Source organism: Epinephelus lanceolatus, chromosome 22, assembly GCF_041903045.1.
Source record: "Epinephelus lanceolatus isolate andai-2023 chromosome 22, ASM4190304v1, whole genome shotgun sequence".
NCBI lineage: Eukaryota > Metazoa > Chordata > Actinopteri > Perciformes > Serranidae > Epinephelus > Epinephelus lanceolatus.
Genome location: NC_135755.1, coordinates 14,206,986 through 14,221,985, shown reverse-complemented (window position 1 = coordinate 14,221,985; position 15,000 = coordinate 14,206,986). Strand labels below are relative to the sequence as shown.

Below are 15,000 nucleotides of genomic sequence, written 5' to 3'. Positions count from 1 at the left end.
TGGGAACAAGTTAATTAATTTGTGGGAACGAGTTAATTATCTTGTGGGAACAAGATCATTAACTTCTGTGCACAAGTTTTTAGAACTTGTGGAAACAAGTTAATTATCTTATGGGAACAAGTTGATTATCTTGTGGGAACAAGTTAATTATCTTATGGGAACAAGTTAATTATCTTGTGGGAACTAGTTATTAGCTTGTACTCACAAGATATCATTCTTGTGAGAAAAAGTTAATTAATTTGAGGGAATGAGTTAATTATCTTGTGCGCACAAGTTATTAAACTTGTGGGAACAAGTTAATTATTTGGTGAGCATAAGTTATTTACCTTGAAGGAACAAGTTAATCATCTTGTGGGAACAGGTTAATAATTTTGTGGGAACAAAATCATTAACTTGTGGGCACAAGCCTTTAACTTGTGGAAACTAGTTAATTATCTTGTGGGAACTAGTAATTATCTTGTACTCACAAGATACTAATCTTGTGGGAAAAAAATAATTACGTGGTGAGCATAAGTTATTTACCCTTGAGGAAAAAAATGAATTATCTTCTGGGAACAAGTTAATTAATTTGTGGGAACGAGTTAATTATCTTGTGGGCACGTTATTAATCTTGTGGGAACAAGTTAATTATCTTGTGGAAACAAGATAACTAACTTGTAGGCACAAGTTATTTGTCTTCTGGGAACAAGTTATTTATCATTGGGGACAACCTAATTACCTTGTGGGCACAAGTTAATTATCTTGGGGAACAAGTAAAGATTATTTACTTGTTCCCACAAGACAAATAACTTGTGCCTACAAGGTAATTAGGTTGTCTCTGATGATAAATAACTTATGTGCACAAGATAATTTCTTCTCACAAGATTATTACTTGTTCCCACAAGACAGGCTTTATTACCTTCTATGTACAAGATGGGACATTTAGGGGCTCCGTAAATTGTAGAAATTAGAGCTTTACATTAAAAAAAAAAAAAAAAAAAAAAAAAAAAATCAGCTATTTTTTTGATTCATAAAACTCAGTAGAAGAATTTTTAGTGCAATATTAGTATAGACACCAGCAAAAAAACTGAACCCTGAATGAATCCATTCTGTGTCGTCTGGTTATAGTTATGTATCTATGCTGTATTTTAAAGTAACAGTACACCTGCAAACATTAACACACATTATGTACTCTTGTCTTTATATATCGGTGTCTCAGGGCATCCCCACTGCCTTCTGCACATACACTGCCTGAAACCTTCAAACCTTGATAATTCAACCCATTTAACTGGTTGCCTCTTTGAAATCCAGTCTGTTAGTGCTAAATGTACTGGTGCTTATAGATATTTATTTCCTCAGGAGTCTCAATCTTATAAGCAATCCCAAAAAAACAGAGGACATGTGAATTGTTATATCAAGACAGTATCATTTAAGTTTGGCCAGTATTGTGCAGGTTTCTTGTGTTAAGGTGAACAGGGTGTCTTTGATGTCTGTACAAGTACAATGATTGTGTTTTGTGCCTGTATGGTTATTGTGTATTTACAGCATACACAGATGTCATGGCAGTCTGTCTAATGTCTTTTAGTAAATAAAAACCACTGACTAAGGTTTGAATTTGTAATTCAGGGCCTCATTTATATATGTAAGAAAATGCTCCCTGTTTTTATCTTCACCCTGCTGTGTGACTGTTTTAAAGTATGTGATTAAATTCTTCCTACGTCAAGACACCATCCTCAGTTTTCTGACATGAACTTTCACATTTCCCAGCAAGACCGTAACTGTAGATAAATGAGGCTTGAAAATGCTTCCACCTCAGAAGTCAAATGCTGCAACTTCATGTGATATGGCAATGTGATCTGTGCAGACTTGGAGCTTCACCTGGTTAACTGTTTAAAATCTTAAGTGTAACAATGCTGATTTTGTTCTGACTCACTTCCCTGCTGCTCAAGGTTCCCTTTCAAGCTGCAACCTCCAACGTCTTGCTTTAATTCAGACCAAAACAAGCCTTCCATGTGGGGGAAATGTGAAGTTTTCTATGTTGTAACAGTCATGCATACTACTAATCCAAGCAATACATCATCGCACTCCAACACTCTGCCTGATAAGAATGTTATATCCAAATCATTTTGTGTACACATTGGTCTCTAATTTGAGTTGCAGTTTGCAGTCTACCTACCATCCCGAGAGCCATTTTGAGGTCTCTCAAACTTAAGTCTATTTTTGTGTTAAACTGTAAATGTACATATTGGTGGTGAGTGTGTGACAAGAATAAAAAAATATATAAGAATGTTCTCGTCTCCTTTGTACAGCCGTTTTAAACATCTCCAAATGTATTTATGAAGAACACAAAATGGCATTTTTAAACTTAAGTTTATTCTACAGACAGCGTAGGTCCATGTCACATGATTCTGTACACACTAAAATGGGGCGGGCTTACGTCTCTGAACACACAAACAAAACTTAACATCAATATCCATATACACTGAGGCCAATGTCAGATTACACCGTGGCTGCCATGTTTCTTGTCTTCTTGCAAAAGTAAAATGCGCTCAAATTGCTCTAAACTAAATTCTAATACAATTACAGACCATTATTCTGCTGAATGGGCACTCTACTTATGAAGCAGGTGTAAAGCAAACTGTGAACATGATTTAGAAGTTGTGGCGGGAAGTTTTCCTACACACACAGCAACATTTTCGCTTATTCTCTTCTAACTTCCAGTCAAAAAGTCATGTATTTCCTAAAATGTCAAACTATTCCTTTAACTGCGCTGTTGTCCATCTACAACCCTATCGTCAGAAAAAAAAAAAAAGTCGACATTTATGCTGACCACAGCTGTGTTACATTTGCACGTTATTATGTAGGGGATAACTTTGTGATTCAACAACACTGTGGTTAACATTAGGTTATGTTTAGGCACAAAAATCACTCCCTTGTGGTTCGGAAAAGATCATGTTTTGGCTTAAAATAGTATGTTTTAGGAGCACAATCCAAGCTGGAAAAACAACAACACGTTGCTACAAAACACCGTCACTTAGTGCCTAAAAAAATGCTGGAAAAACAGCAATGACTCACTAAATCCCAACCAGTTTTGTTCATTGTTAAGCACAAACAGTGATCTGCAGCTTGGAAAGCGTCCTGTCTTAGCATCACGCTATTTATCATCCCCTCAACTTCCTGATGACAAAGTCAGCTCATATACCACCTCACTTTAGAAATGCTGATATAATGGGTAAGTGCGTGCAAATGTAACAAATGTGTGGTTTGCAATGGATGCTTCACAAGTGACCTTTGATATACTGATACACCCATTAGCCTCTGATAACTGAATAAAACATGAAAGAGGCAGAAAAAGTAAACCCTTAAACTCTGAAGGCAAAGACTGTAATCCAGGGATGAGCTTCCATGAAGCATCTTCACGCTACAATTATCTCTGTAACGAAGATAGATTCTTACATGCAGAGCCACAGAAAGAGACAGAAAGTGATTGAAAACTGAACAGTGCAGTTTTCAGAAGCAGCCAAATTAGCTCTGGATTATAAATCTTTAGCCAAAGCTTTGTTTCATTCTGAAAGTAACTTTGCCTTATTGGCCAGGGCAGCTTTTAACATGTGGAGTGTCTCACCATGGCATTGTTTCAGGTGGGGGAAGTGTTTGCAGCCAACACATTTCTGGCTGCAGGTGAAGTGGCTGCCACAAGTAGAACCTGATCTAACTCTTCCTATCAACGGCTCTGTGTTGCTTACAATGCCACTGGTGACTCCACAACTGGTGGCCAAGTGTCTTCGCTGCATCCGCTTGGTGTAGGCATTGCAAAAGGCTAAGGCATGTTTCCAAGTGTCTGCTACAACGCAGGCTTGGAGTATGGGCTTCTGGGAGAGCGCAGCGCCTGTCCTCCTCGCAGGGCGAGCACCAGATGGAGAACAGAGCCTCCTTGGATTTTGTAGTCTGCTGCTGTTTTCTCATCGTTCCTGAGAATAAAGACAAAGGGGAGGGAGAAATCCTTCTAAGATAAATATTTAAAAAGGGATCTTTATTCTAAACTGAAAAGGCAGGATGCTGCAGTTTGTAACAAGCAATACTAAAACCATAAAGAGTAAGCAGTGAATTAGTTAGGTGAAAAAAGATGAGTGCAACAGTCTGGCTCACTGATGTGTTTTAAGTGTTTTTTGACATCAATGGATGTATATGGCACAGAGGATTTAGCTATATCGGGCTTTATAGGCAGTATTTGTTACCAGGATCAAGTCATTGTTAGTGTTGTGATTTGCATGAGATATATGGACAATAAAATAATCCATAATATTAAGGCTGTGGATATAAAAGGCATCTTAATCTTACATCTGTTTCCCACTGTAGATCAACCTCTGCTGCTGCGGGGGGATCCCTTCTTTCTCCTCCACCCTTTCTTTGATCCGCTCCACCTGAAAGGGAAGTGGATGTAAAACATGCTTTAACACACACTCAGTGACAGGTTCACATCAGCGTTCATTATATTATAGGAGTTAAAAGACATTTACATACCTTATCTGTGGGCTCTATGTCAATCTCTATCTCTTTGCCTGTGAGTGTCTGGGATTAAAGACATTTCAGGTCACTGTTGAGCACATTATGACACTGGACACAACTCAGTAGTGATAACTAATCAAATGTTTAGCTAACTGTTAAACCGGGCTAATCGTTGTATTTGTTTGCCTTACCTTCACTTTAATCAGCATATTTGTTGATTTGCTTATTACCAAATAATCCGAAGCGGGTAAGTATTATGATTATTCGTTAACTAGCTCAATAATTTGATATAAGATAATGATAATACTGTATTTTTTGTGAGGAAACTCGATATTCCCTGTCGTTTCCTGTATTCCTCGGTAAATCCCACCGCCCCCTTGATTGTATGTCAACGGTTCCGCTTCGGCTTAATGTCGGACTTTGCGTTCGCTCAATTTACCGTCGGATAAAAGGAATAAAATATGCCCTTAAAGTTATCTTACACTGGCGTGAGTATCGCCACAACAAAAGCAACCCGACACTTGTTTCCTGAATATCGAAAACAAACCTTACGACACCAGCGCGACGTGCCCTAAAGCGACTTTTGCATTTGTAGTTTTTTTCCGCGCTCCGCCAACTAGCTTAAGACGTTTAAAAACTACAAGGCGGCTGTCAGTTGGTGTCCGCCTCCGTAAAGCTTCCCGCGCGCACACCGGTGGAAAATCAGCGGCACGGAGCAAAATCAACCACACTTTCCTAAAGGTAGGTACTTTATTTTGCTAAATATATAAGATAACTCAGTTATTTACTAATGTATAGTTTGTGTTGAGGTAAGCACTGCTTTTCAAGTTAATTAAAATGTGAGGCTTTAAACCGACGTAGCATAGCTAACCTTGAATTTTGACACCGAGGCTAAAGAAGCAACGCTGTTCAGATCTGTCTGGTGTGGTTTAGTGTGAATAGCATTAGCAGTAGCATTTTCAGTAGCGTTTAAACATATTTAAAGCTAGCTTGTGATAGCTTTATTACATTCCCACATAGTTGTAATTACAGTTCAGGCTAATTTTGAGCTATCCTTTGAATGTGAGACGGATGTGTGCCCTTAATTACTGTCAGACCTTAACTTGAGCCATGCCTGATGTAACTCAGCTAATGGCATTTGCTGACCATATGTGAGTGTATTAAGGGTGGACAAGGGGGTGTAACAATGGGAAAAGACTGAGCTAAAAGCCAGCACCCTAACTCTGACCTCCCTCTCCTTCACAGATCCACATTATTGGACCAACTGCTCCAGTTCACTTTATTTTCTGTTACACAACCTGCCCTGTTTCCAAAATGCCTCGCATTGAGAATGACATCAAGCTGGACTTCAAGGATGTGCTCCTCCGTCCCAAGCGGAGCACACTCAAGTCAAGGAGCGACGTAGGTGTAACAGATGTGGAGTTTTTTTTCCCCCACATTAAACCTGACTGACCTAAATACAGATGTTTCCATTATCTGAACCTTTTAGTCATCCCTGGTAAGGTCATTTGAGTGAGCACACACCCATTTGGGAGTCCAGGGAAACATTCTAGCCCTCATTCACGTCTTACCAGCTGGTTAAAGAATTCAAGCAATGACCCTGAAGCCACAAAGCTGCGTCTGTTAAATAAAGGCTCCTACTGCCCTGTGACTGCAGTAACACACTGTTCATCACTGCTATTGTTATTGTTCTGTCCTCCTGAAGGTAGACCTGCTGAGAAGCTTCATTTTCAGGAACTCCAAGGGCAGCTACAGAGGGATCCCCATCATCGCTGCAAACATGGACACTGTTGGGACCTTTGAGATGGCTGTGGCTTTGCATCCGGTAGGGGATGCATCACATGGGATGTGCATAAATAACTCATTATCCAGCTCCGTAGAGTTATTATTTTCTCTCATACTGAGTGGAGTGAACCTAAATTCAGTCTAATCAGTGAGCACTAAAATGCCTTATAATCCCTTTATTACATAGCAGGCTCATGAATGAGAACAGGCCAAGACTTTTCTTATTTACTTCATGAAAGACCACATGAAAACAAGTGGTGATCACGCCTTTTCATTCATGTTTCCTAGATGCCCGGACTTAAAGGAGAGATTTGCCACGTTTTTAAAGCAATACAATCCTCTGTGCATGTTGTATTGATATCAAAAGCTGAGTTTTTCTGAGCTTTCCCTCTTGCAAAGCTTTATCACAGTGCCAACATTCACCGGGAGTGTACCCAAGCTCTTCCCACTTTGGCTAGAAATACTTTCCAAACCTGTCCAGCATGTGGATGTGGGCGTTCTAAAGGAGGATCTGTTTACAGAAAGTAAAGGCGCCTGAAATAAGCTACTACACTGTTTGACTTTTTTTTCTATAGCAACAAACATGCCTTATTGTATAGTATAGTGCCTGGAGGCTGTGTATCACCACTCTAGCCAATAGGTTTTTTTTTTGCTAAGACATAGTGTAAGGTGACAAAAATACTCATGCAAATGATCATCTGTCCACTTGATCTTGGTGGTCCAGGTTGTCTTTTTGAGTTCATCTGCAGGGTCTTGAACAAAGGTCTCCAGTGATTTTCCAACTGGCCTCCGTTAGCCCAACAATCGGTGATTGTCGATATATTCATACACTTCATTCAGACTCCAGAGAAGCACAAGAAAACTCAACAAATCAGTTGGTTTGTCTACAGTCCAACAATCACCAACTCTAGTTTGGTTAAAATGATGGCGGAGCAGTGACTCAGTCTTGTTCTTCAGAGGTAGGTGCAAAATAAAATGACAAAAATTGGCCCTCTTCCCTCGAAAAAAAGAACAAGCTGCAACGTAGGTAATCATTGAAATACTCGCCCAATAGTCCAACTATATTTTCCAACACACCTCTGTACAAGTGAGAAGCAAAACTTCAGATAGATGGAGATAGAACAGAAAAGTATTGGTGGCGTGTGTATCATCTTTTTTGTGTTCTTGTAATCATAACGAATGACGCAAACCGCTGTATGTCATAATTCAGGGTCCTCTTAGCCTTTTAGATCATCTTAGCTATCTTGATATAAAAAAAAAAACAAACCTACTCATATATTCATTTATTGTTTTGTTCATTCATCCATGCTCTCAGGTAGAATAGCAGCCCCTAGTGGCCATTAGATGTCATTGACGATGTGAACCATTTTTCAGTTGCCACACTTTGCTGTGTGTGCATCATGTCTCTGCATAAATATCTCAATTGCTCTGTTTTTTATTCTCTCTTCCACTAGTTCTCTCTCTTCACTGCAATTCACAAACATTACACCGTGGATGACTGGTCGGAGTTTGCAAAAAAGAATCCCGAATGCCTGAAGGTACTCAAAGTGTCAACTGAAGAATTATTATGTAACCCTTTATGTCAGGGAGTAGTATTTATTGTAACACATGTCATTCTCTTCTCTGTTTGTCTGGCAGAGTGTAGCTATCAGCACAGGGACCGGGGAAGGGGACTTTGACAAGATTTCAGCCGTTGTGGCGGCGGTGCCAGAGCTGCAGTATATCTGCGTAGACGTGGCCAATGGCTACTCTGAACACTTTGTTCACTTCGTCAAAGATGTCAGGGAAAAGTTCCCCTCTCACACTATAATGGTATGTAAATGCCTGCCTGTAAACTGCACTATACAGGGCTGAAAAGGGAAAATTTCACAAGTCCACATTTCTTGGATGAGTAATCAATAAAACATTTTTTTTAATTTGTTGTTATTTTGCTCAGGCAGGAAACGTGGTGACAGGAGAGATGGTGGAGGAGCTGATCCTGGCTGGCGCTGACATCATCAAAGTAGGCATCGGACCAGGTGATTAAATTAACTTTACATACTTTCCTGTCTCTTCTTGTTGAGATGGATATTTGCTGTGTAGCACATACAGATCAAACAGACCACAAACAGCTCTTGCATGTGCTGTTTCCTGTTTGCAAACCATGGAGTGCAGACCAGAAATGTTATGAGTCATTTCTTGCCTTTGTGTCTTCCTCTACAGGCTCCGTGTGTACCACCCGCAAGAAGACAGGGGTGGGGTACCCGCAGCTCAGCGCTGTGATCGAGTGTGCAGATGCAGCCCATGGCTTGGGCGGCCACATCATCTCTGTGAGTGACTCACAGTGATTTAATAATAATTTACATTTAGTTATTGTTGTCCAGAGTTATTGTTAAAGGCATAGTTTGACATTTTGGAAAGTTATTATTTGTGTTCTTGCTGAGAGTAAGAACCCTGACACACTGAGCCGATGGTCTGCTGTCGGTCAGTGTCAGGTTGGTGTGCGTCTGGTGCCGTAGATTTTGTGGTGTCCTGCACCGTTGACACTAGTTAGCCCTTGTCTTTTTTTTTTTTTTTAATAACCAATTCGGCATGTTGAAACATGTTGATTGGCAGTTCACCTTAGCACACGGGAAGAGAAATGGAAATGAGGAAAGTAAACAAACTGCTGCTTAACTTAAGTCAAGAGGGCATGAAATCGACAACAAAAAACTTGTTATATTAGGTAAGATTATTCTTTTTAGCAATTGAGCTCTTTGCCATGAAAGGTTTGTAATTGTTTGTGTTATTGTTTGTGTTATTGTTTGCTAGCGCACAGTGAATATCCTTGGTTCTTTGAAAATCGTGTTGTTAATGTGCTAACTGGCTAACTAGCATCTTGTGTCTGTCCTATCTGTCTTCTGGTTTCTCTTTTTTACCGACAAATACAGACTACTGCAGCCTGTTGGTATGGAGAGTTACTTCCTCTCACGCAGGTGCAGAACATACATGCTAGTTGGCTGTTGGCTGTAGTCTTTACGGTGTGTTCAGGTGCAACTTTTTGGCCTAGACACAGGCAATGTGAGGTGATGCAACAGTTGGCCTTTGTCGCCACTAGCTCTTTGATGTCAGTTTGGTTTATTGGGCCTTTAGATGAGAAGATTGATACCACTCTCGTGTCTGTGTGCTAAATGGGAAGCTGTAGCCAGTTAGCTTAGCTTAGCATATGGGCTTGAAACAGGGGAAACAGCTAGCCTAGTTCTTTCTGAAATCACCATATTCAGATATCTTCCCCTGTTTCCAGTCTTCATGCTTTATCCTAAGCTAACTAGCTAATGGTTTGAGGTTCATATTGATCATACCATCTAACTCCAGACAAGAACTGTTCCCTTAAACTGATACTTATGATAGAAACTATTGATTAATCTATCTTTAATGTCTTTGGTTACCTCATAAAATAGCCTGTATAATGTTACTGTGTGTAACCCAGGGTTTTCCATCCACTCTTCTCTTCCCACGGTCAGTGTAGTTTGTTAGATGTTTATTTCACCCTGAGAACGTACAGCCTTATCTTGTGTTTCCAGGGTGTACGTGCAGCAGTGATAAACATACAGTCACACTCATAACATTGTGTTTTGTCTTCTCCTCTCATCTCTTTCACACAGGATGGGGGATGTACTTGCCCCGGAGATGTCTCAAAGGCTTTCGGTAAATTGCCATGTTTTAAAGTTGCACTCATATTCCAACTACAGCGAGAATTCTTTCTGTCAAAAACAAGCTTCTCACTTTACGTTTGCTCCCAGGTGCTGGAGCGGACTTTGTGATGCTGGGTGGTATGCTCGCTGGCCACATGGAAAGCGGGGGAGAGGTCATTGAGAAAAACGGCAAGAAATACAAACTGTTCTACGGAATGAGCTCCGACACGGCGATGAAGAAACACGCAGGAGGCGTGGCTGAGTACAGGTCAGAGTCACAGTTATTTTTGTGTGTAAAGGAAAAATACGCCGGCCTCTCTCATGTGTTTGTGGTGTGTGTGAGTTGTTTACACTGTCTCCTCTGAGAATAACCCCAGTGTGTTTCGCTTCCAGAGCGTCAGAGGGGAAGACAGTCGAAGTTCCTTACAAAGGTCCAGTGGAAGAGACAATACGTGACGTCCTGGGCGGGGTCCGGTCCACATGCACCTACGTTGGGGCAGGCAAACTGAAGGAGCTGAGCCGCAGGACGACCTTCATCAGGGTCACCCAACAGCTCAACACCGTCTTCGGCAACGACAGCTGAACACGCAGCTCGATCCTGCTTCAGGTCGAAGGATAAGTCTGCAACACTGCCCGACTCCCACATGTAGACACAAGTGAACAGGCATCCATATTAATACCTAAATACTGTCCTTTTTCTACCCCAATTGGTTGTGTTATCTGCATAAGCTAAGGTTCAATGCAATTTTGAGTATATTGGGTTTTCTGAATGTTAATTTTTTTTCATACAGTGCAGTGTTTCAGGGCTCAGAGAGTCTCTAGACAGTAAGATAAACATCTGCTGTCTCCTCATTCCAATGCAAGCTCCTTAATTGTTCTTTTTATGCAAATCTGTTGTAGGTTTAAACAGAATCTACAACATGTGTCTATGCTCTGTGTCGAGATCTTACTGTAAGCCTCCGTCACACACACATACAAACATAGCAAATGTCTTAAATTATTTAGAAAGTACTAAATATGAATGCAGCTGCTGAGGCTAATCGGAACTGTCTTTAGAAATGTAATCATTCCAACACTCTTTAAGTTTTGCACTTAAATGATCTGTAATTTAAGATTTAAATTAAATGTTGGTATTTTTTAGCACAGACCTTACTTTTCCATGTTTTTCGTGTCTAAGCGATTACAATTTTTGAAATAATTGAAGTATTGAGAGAGCGCGCTGCAGCCGCACAGCAAAACAGTCTGCAATGTAGTCCCTACGTGCAATCGTGCACTGTTGATTTACATCCATTGAAAGTGCTTGTTTTTGCCACTAACAGGCTCAGATTGTTGATAATAGTGTCTGGCATCTTATGGAAAGGATCCCTACAGAGATATGAAACTGGACTGCTTGTTATTGTGACCATATATTGCACAAGGAGAAAAATGACTTTGAAATCTTGCGAGAGGTTTTGTGTTTCAAGAACAACGGAAGAAGCATAAGTGACAGTTGGAGAAAGGAGTGCCTGGAAGAATTTTCGGCATCATGGCTGAATATTTAGCAAATTTTTTTCGCTAACTGCGGAAAAAATCTGAGACTTGTCGTTGAGAGAGACTTGCTAGCTGCCCACCAGTGTCGTTAGACGTTGATATTCGGTTGAATTTAGGTTGTGACGTTGGGTGTATGGACAGTATCTAATGCCAATATTAATTTGACGTAGAACACTGACAACAAGTGACGTTGGTATTAGTAACCAAATTAACCAAAACTCAGTGTCTTCCAAACGTGTCTTGCCAACATCGTCTTGATGTAGGATAACATCCATACCTAACATTTAGTTGTTAGGTATGGAGAACAACCCATCATCTGCACAACATTAGAATGTTAATGTCCACACGACGTAGTATTCTAACATCACTAGACATTTAAAATATTGTTAATATGATTTTCATTCATACACAGAGGTTAGACACAACAATAAACAGACTGGATCAAGGAAAAGTAAAGTTTCGGACACTCATAATAACAATCTGAGCCTGTTCCTGGCAAAAACAAGCAGTGTGGTTACATTGCAGCCTGTTTCTTTACTGCCAGCTGCAGTTGTCTCTCAAGACTGGACCAATTTAAAATTTGTTGTCTCCATGAGTCACTTAGTTTCCCTTTAAGAGTCTAATATTTAGTTTCCATTATTGTTCTACAGATATGTTTTGAAACTTGTGTCATACATTTTAAGTAGTAGATGAATTTTGGGAAAAGAATTTATACATGGACCAGTATATGTTGAATGCTAGTACACCACTAGAGCACATGCAGTACATAGCCTTAAGTGCTGAATTCATAGCAGAGGTGTTCAAGATCCAAGTATTTGCAGCTTTTCTCCTCTCTCGTTCTAGCTGCTCTTGATCAGTACCAAAGTTTGTGTGGGCTTACGTTAGTGGTGTGCACGTTTATATTATGATTTATTACAACCTTTAAATTAAGGGGTCATTCCTTGGAGGTTTCACACCGTATTCTGGGGTAAGGTTTCACTTCACACATTGTCTGTAGACACTCCATTCCAAGCTGTTTTTACATGATCTGTGCTGGTTTGTTTTCTCATCACATCTCATCACATCGGTGTGAAACTGCAGTTTTTAAATCCACTTGTTTTAACCGGTCAATAAAAACATTCCACATCTTAAAAGTTTTCTGGCTTTATTATTGTTTGGATCATTCAGACTGTAAGGAAGCACAATGTGAGAGCAATGACACTTTCACCACCAGCAGGTGGAGACAAACACCTTCAACAAGCAGCCAGAAAATGCAGAGACCTCACCAATACAACATAATGACAGTGTTATGTACATTGTAAGTGACACCCAAAACAAAATAACAAACATAAGACATGCAGCTGAAGTCATAACAATGCTTATAGTGCTAGATTGCATTTTGTACACTTTCCAGCATTGGTGGATTACTGATATTTGCAATAACAGCTCTATATTTGCATTTTAAAGCAACTTAACACTAATCAATAATATTTATTCTCATCCAGTGAAAGCAAAATATGTTATTACTGTTGATATTTGTAGCCATGCATTTCTTAGCTTTGTATAATGCCCCTCTTTGAATTGCCACATAAAATTTTATCTTGGGATGACTTCTTCCAACTACATCACAGCCTTCCAACAACTATGGCCTCATCTCACATGGGTGCCACCCATTACTGAAGTTCACAAACCACCTCTGTGATGCATTCGTCACCAATATATGCTCCGCAAGAACAATTACTTTGGAAGGAGTTGTAGAACTGCTTATCTTTCATTTGCCGAAACATGCTCCCTGTGTAGTTAACCTGCCTACAGTGGCACTTCCATTGCTGCTGGGGGATATTTTGGGCATTTTTCTTTGCTACATGAACAAAGGGGGCCAGGTCGCAGTTGTTGAGACTCATCTTAATTGTGATTATTTCTTTCCTCTGGTGCCGTCCAGTTTTACTGAAGAAGGACAGTGAGGAAGCATCAGAGTTCCAAAACACCTCCACCACCTCAGGTAGTTTTACGGCCTCATCTCCATTTGTCATCTGTGTGATTAAAGGTCTAATAAGTTTTTTCTTCTGCCCCCAAACCAATGAACTAACTGATGCAACAGAACCATCATCATGGGCAGTCATGAGAGAGCTGAGCTTGTTATCTTTGCGGCACAGACCATAGACATGTCCATGCGTCAAGTTCTGTGCAAACTGTTTGTCACATAAACCAATGGTCCAGTCAGGACAGGAAAGACTGACCACCCACCTTTGAAATTTAGGAGTTGACTGGGTACTACGGATTAGAAGAGTGGCAGAATATGGCTCTAGCCCCGTGTAGAAAACCTTCCTCCTGTCTGTGGACAGTGACATGCCGGGGCCCAAACTCTGTGGTTCAAAGATCAGGTTTGAACTGGTATTGATGAGCTCCTGGTGGTTCTCCGGGTCAACCAGACTCAACAGGGATCCCCAGAAGTGGCCTGCTTGCTCCACCATCTTTTCCCCATTCTGTTTGATCTCCTGAACCAGTTTGTCTCGATCACTGCCAGGCTCCATCCCTTTCCTCAGATCCACAGCCTTGGCCTTCTCCATATCCTGCTGTACCTGAGAATACATCTGCAGGAACCTGAAGGTGTCCTTCTCCTTCTGTGCTGCTTGCATGCTGCTCTTGCTGGTTTTGATGGACACCATACGGGCAGATACTGAACTCTGGACACTGGTCAGGGCAATGTCGCGGAGGTTAGTTACAGCCTCAATGAGGCGCACACTAGAGCGAGCCAGCTTCTCCCTCTCACTCTTCTCCCACTTCTCCAGACTCACATTCTCAGTTTTCACCTGTAGGTCCTGCTGCTCAGTGCTGAGCTTCTCCAGGAGCTCTTTGTGGGCTGTGGAGAAGGTCTTCATATTGTGCAGGCGGTGCTGGTCTTCAATGGCGCAGGAAACACACACACAGGTCATGTCATCCAAGCAGTAGTACTCCAGGAGTTTGCCATGTTGGGGGCATTTAGTGGTGCCATCTAAAGTCGTAGGCTCGGTCAGAGGATGAGTTTGTAGTAACACAGGAGTGGTCAGGTGTGCCTGGAGGTGCTGGACACACATGGAGATCTCACATTTCATGCAGGTCTTCAGTGCCGGTTTCCTGTCCTGCCCTGTGCACATGTCGCAGAGGACAACATGTTGGTCCCTTTGAAGATGGTCAGACATGTTTATCAAAAGCAGGAAGTCCTGATTAGAATTTTCTTCAATATTGTTCAGTGCTGAACAAAGTCATTAGGATCCTCCTTGTTGCTCTTTTGTTGACTGTTTTGGCAGAAAACTTCAGATAAAATCGTATTTTGCTGAAAGTAGTTTTTCCACTCGTTTCTGGTCTCTCGGTGCCTGCTCTGAATACTCTTCCACAGTGGCACTGCACAACAGTTTCGATTTCTGCTAAACCAAACACTCAGGGGTGGAGCTGGATAGATTTGGGTGCAGCCTTTTTGATACTTTTAAGTTTCACTTTCCCTTTTAGACAAGAGCAATAGCCACAGGACTGGGAATGTATTCATAACCTGGCAACATGTTAGTGTAACTTTGTCTGTGAGAAA

General features: G+C 40.9%; 3 protein-coding genes across 3 annotated transcripts; 1 reads left to right on the top strand and 2 right to left on the bottom strand.

The window, feature by feature from the left end:
• Positions 1-3,672: 3,672 nt before the first annotated feature.
• nedd8 (NEDD8 ubiquitin like modifier) lies at positions 3,673-4,867 on the bottom strand. The gene is made up of 4 exons (XM_033652007.2): positions 4,680-4,867; positions 4,504-4,551; positions 4,321-4,403; positions 3,673-3,950 (listed from the first exon to the last, which is right to left on the bottom strand). The coding sequence occupies exons 1-4, from the start codon at positions 4,695-4,697 to the stop codon at positions 3,824-3,826; spliced, it is 276 nt and encodes a 91-aa protein (XP_033507898.1). The 5' UTR covers positions 4,698-4,867; the 3' UTR covers positions 3,673-3,823.
• Positions 4,868-5,130: 263 nt separating this feature from the next.
• On the top strand, positions 5,131-12,589 carry gmpr2 (guanosine monophosphate reductase 2). The gene is made up of 10 exons (XM_078164496.1): positions 5,131-5,229; positions 5,734-5,893; positions 6,198-6,313; positions 7,728-7,811; positions 7,912-8,085; positions 8,210-8,291; positions 8,476-8,582; positions 9,897-9,939; positions 10,035-10,194; positions 10,320-12,589. Exons 2-10 carry the CDS (start codon positions 5,803-5,805, stop codon positions 10,507-10,509), a joined length of 1,047 nt encoding a protein of 348 aa, XP_078020622.1. The 5' UTR covers positions 5,131-5,229; positions 5,734-5,802; the 3' UTR covers positions 10,510-12,589.
• Positions 12,584-14,760, bottom strand: LOC144459812 (uncharacterized). Its single transcript, XM_078164495.1, has one exon. The coding sequence runs from the start codon at positions 14,615-14,617 to the stop codon at positions 13,109-13,111; it is 1,509 nt and encodes a 502-aa protein (XP_078020621.1). The 5' UTR covers positions 14,618-14,760; the 3' UTR covers positions 12,584-13,108.
• Positions 14,761-15,000: the final 240 nt, after the last annotated feature.

Bases quoted from the DNA above. Each gene is read 5' to 3' on its own strand.
- nedd8 (XM_033652007.2), bottom strand. The intron at 4,404-4,503 runs GTATGTAAATGT...CTTCCCTTTCAG, and splicing joins ACATAGAGCCCACAGATAAG to GTGGAGCGGATCAAAGAAAG. The intron at 3,951-4,320 runs GTAAGATTAAGA...CTTTATTCTCAG, and splicing joins ATCTACAGTGGGAAACAGAT to GAACGATGAGAAAACAGCAG.
- gmpr2 (XM_078164496.1), top strand. From the start codon at position 5,803: ATGCCTCGCATTGAGAATGACATCAAGCTGGACTTCAAGGATGTGCTC. The intron at 8,086-8,209 runs GTATGTAAATGC...TATTTTGCTCAG, and splicing joins TCCCCTCTCACACTATAATG to GCAGGAAACGTGGTGACAGG. The intron at 9,940-10,034 runs GTAAATTGCCAT...GTTTGCTCCCAG, and splicing joins AGATGTCTCAAAGGCTTTCG to GTGCTGGAGCGGACTTTGTG.
- LOC144459812 (XM_078164495.1), bottom strand. From the start codon at position 14,617: ATGTCTGACCATCTTCAAAGGGACCAACATGTTGTCCTCTGCGACATG.